The sequence below is a fragment of the Ursus americanus genome, chromosome 14 (genome assembly GCF_024610735.1).
Source record: "Ursus americanus isolate L20-20 chromosome 14, mUrsAme1.1.p, whole genome shotgun sequence".
In the NCBI taxonomy this organism is placed as follows: Eukaryota; Metazoa; Chordata; class Mammalia; order Carnivora; family Ursidae; genus Ursus; species Ursus americanus.
This window is the reverse complement of record NC_142140.1, coordinates 37255610-37258657: the sequence shown is the minus strand read 5'-3', so window position 1 is coordinate 37258657 and position 3048 is coordinate 37255610. Positions and strand designations below refer to the sequence as shown.

At 56.1% G+C, this 3048-nt stretch overlaps 1 protein-coding gene across 1 annotated transcript; it reads left to right on the top strand.

The window, feature by feature from the left end:
* Positions 1 to 735: 735 nt before the first annotated feature.
* IQCF3 (IQ motif containing F3) lies at positions 736 to 2215 on the top strand. Its single transcript, XM_045807129.2, has 3 exons — positions 736 to 850; positions 1017 to 1061; positions 1820 to 2215. The coding sequence occupies exons 1-3, from the start codon at positions 833 to 835 to the stop codon at positions 2213 to 2215; spliced, it is 459 nt and encodes a 152-aa protein (XP_045663085.1). The 5' UTR covers positions 736 to 832.
* The last annotated feature ends 833 nt before the right edge of the window (positions 2216 to 3048 follow it).

The window sequence follows — 3048 nt, the reverse complement described above, 5'->3', positions numbered from 1 at the left end:
CAGAATGGAGGGGCTTGTTTTATTTTAAGAAACATATATTGGCGGGGCGCCTGGGTGGCTCAGTTGTTAAGCGTCTGCCTTCAGCTCAGGGCGTGATCCCAGGGTCCTGGAATCGAGCCCAGCATCAGGCTCCCTGCTCGGCAGGAAGCCTGCTTCTCCCTCTCCCACTCCCCTTGCTTGTGTTCCCTCTCTCACTGGCTGTTTGTCTCTCTCTGTCAAATAAATAAATAAAATCTTTAAAAAAAAGTCTCATAAAAAAAAAAAAGAAAGAAACATATATTGGCTTGCTAGGCACCAATCAGCTGCAGAAGGACAGGGGTTACAGCAGCTAGAGGGTGTAGAAATTGACCAGGGTACCTCCATCCTGACCCTTCCTTGGCCCCTTCTGCTCACCCTCCATACTCACAGTGATCCTCATTGAAAGGCCTTGCCCGCACACTGAGGAAGGTCACAGTGGCAGAGAGGGCCGGATACAGGGAGCAGCCTGAACCCTTACGCCTTCCCCTGCACCATGTAAGCCGCTCTCCTCAGTGGTTGATGGCAGAAGGGTCCAGTGGGTGGGCCGAATAGAAGTGACCCTTGGGACAGGACAGACTCACAGGGGCTGTGGTTTCACCAAGGACATCAGTCCATCCCCGGCAGGAGGGAAATGGGCAGATGATTCCTCTTTATCCAACAACTTTGAGCCTGAAGAAGGCAACCTGGTCCCTGGGTCATAGTTGCTCTTGTGACATCATGGCTATCTCCTCCTCTCCCACCCCTCCTGCCTCTGCCAGGACCAATGGAGCAGCAGCCAGAAGGGGTGTGAACACCAGAAACACTGCCCCAGACCATGGGCAGTAAATGCTGTGTAAGACAGGCAGACACCCCCTCCCTGGGGAAGGGGAGCTGGCCCACGGCAGAAGGAAGCACCAGATGACTTCAAAGGCCTCAGGAAGAATGGGGAGGTGGGGCTGTGAGGACTCTGCCCGGAAGCTGGTCCTCACTCTTGCTTTCTCCCTATATTCTGATTGCAGAAGTCTGGTCCCGATAAGGATGCACTAGAGAAAGAGAAACTGAAGGTATGTGGGGCCCAGGAGCACGAGAGAACCATAGATCACTGATCGTCTGGCCACAGAGTCCCTGATAGTTGAGGAACCTTCTCTGGTCCCACAATGGAGGGGTCAGCTCGGTGCTGCTCTCCTGTCCCCATAAATGCCCTCCCTGTTCTGAGGGAGCTGACATAAGCACGGAGAGAGGGCAGCGAGGCGAGGCATCAGGATGTGGGCCAGTCACTGGAAGCTGGGGCACCGCAGTGGGAACCGGAAAGCTGGAGAAGGAGCGGCCTGGGTTTAGAAGGTTATGGGGGTGACTGAGAGGTAGTGGTGGAAATCAAAAGAAGTGAGGGAAGGGCGAGACCTCAAGGGGTCACGGCCTGGCGTGGTGGCATCAGGAGGCAACCCCACAGGCGGGGATCCGGGCTGAGATGCGGGCCGTAAATGAAGAGGTTCATCCTCAGAGGGCCGTTGGCTCCCTCACACCCGCGCCGGGCTTCTGGATCGGAACGTGTTCCCACTGATTCCACGAACCCGTGAAGACCAGAGAGCAAGCGTACCCACATTTTGTGGTTGAGGACCCCATGACTCCCAGGCTGAGCCGTGTGTCTATGGCCACAGACAAGACGGTAGAGCAAAACCCCACCCAGGACTCCTGGGTCCCCAGAGCCACCAGGGGGAAGCCTGATCGTTAAGAGAGAAGCTCAGAGCTCCTTCGTGGCAGACGGCAGACTGGCGGTTGTCTGCGATGAACTCACGGGGAGTCCTCTGCTTTGCTTGGTTAGCGGCTTCGTGAAAAACGCCGCCGAGCAAGAGCCAAGGCGGCTGGGAAGATCCAGGCCTGGTGGCGGGGCACCCTGGTGCGTCGCACCCTGCTGGTGGCTGCCCTCAGGGCCTGGATGATTCAGAGCTGGTGGCGAACACTCCTGTGGAGGCGGGTTCTTAAGCGGCGGCAGGACCTGCTGAAGATCTACGTCATCCGGGAGGAGGCGGCAGTCAAGCTCCAGTCCTGGGTTCGCATGTGGCAGTGCCATCGACGTTACTGGCACGTATGCAACGCCCTCTGCATCCTCCAGGTCCCAAAGGGCTGCTTCTCCTTCCAGACCCGTGAGAGTCTGCAGGAACAATATGACGTCACTCCCAGCCAGCCCGAGTTCCACATTGAAATCCTATCAGTCTAAAATTACTATAGGGTGGAGAACTGGCTCCACTGCCCCAATAAATGTCTGACCAGGTTTTGTGTGTCTCAGTGACTCCCATACCGTGAAGACCCCAAGAGCCCTGCCGCCCCTCTTCTGCACAGGGAAACCGGTATATCTCCCCCGACTCCCACCCTTTAGTGCCTGTGGCCCCTGATTTGGACTGACAGTGGCTGTATGCCACTGACTGTCCAAATCAGAAGCTGCCCCCTGAGGCTGTCGTCACACATCCAGAGCCAAGTCTCTGGTTCCATAGCCCCGGCACCATTCTGGTCTCCTGAACTTGGAATTGGCGGGGAAGGCTGCAGGGGAGGTGGCTTTATATTCCCAAATACTCTGGGCACCTCCTCCTAGGAGAGTTACCTCTGAATCCACTCTCTGTCAGCCTACCATTGTGGGCCAGCTGGGGCTTGCAGCCTTTGGCTCTCTACTGGGCCCCCAGACAGAAGTCAGACATTTGGTTGGCTCTCGTGGGAGCCCCAGAGCCCAGAGAATGCCCAGGAGGCTGGCCTTAGTGATGGCCAGGCGTGAGTTCGGTGCTAATCTGGATGCTGTTTTCTCTGGGAAATAGCATATATCATGATCTTAAGGAACCTCAGCTCTGCCTCCAACCTCAGGACCAGCTTCTGCACAGTGCTGAAACACACCTAGGGCTCCCACTGATGTCACTGCCACCCTATGTGCGATACCATTCTTAGTGACTTCAGCATTGTCTAGATGACGCCCCAAGCCCCTTGCCTCTCCCCTCCAGTGATTTTCACTTCCATCCTACCTGGATCACTCACTCCTGTAATTGCACCAGAGACAATGGCTTC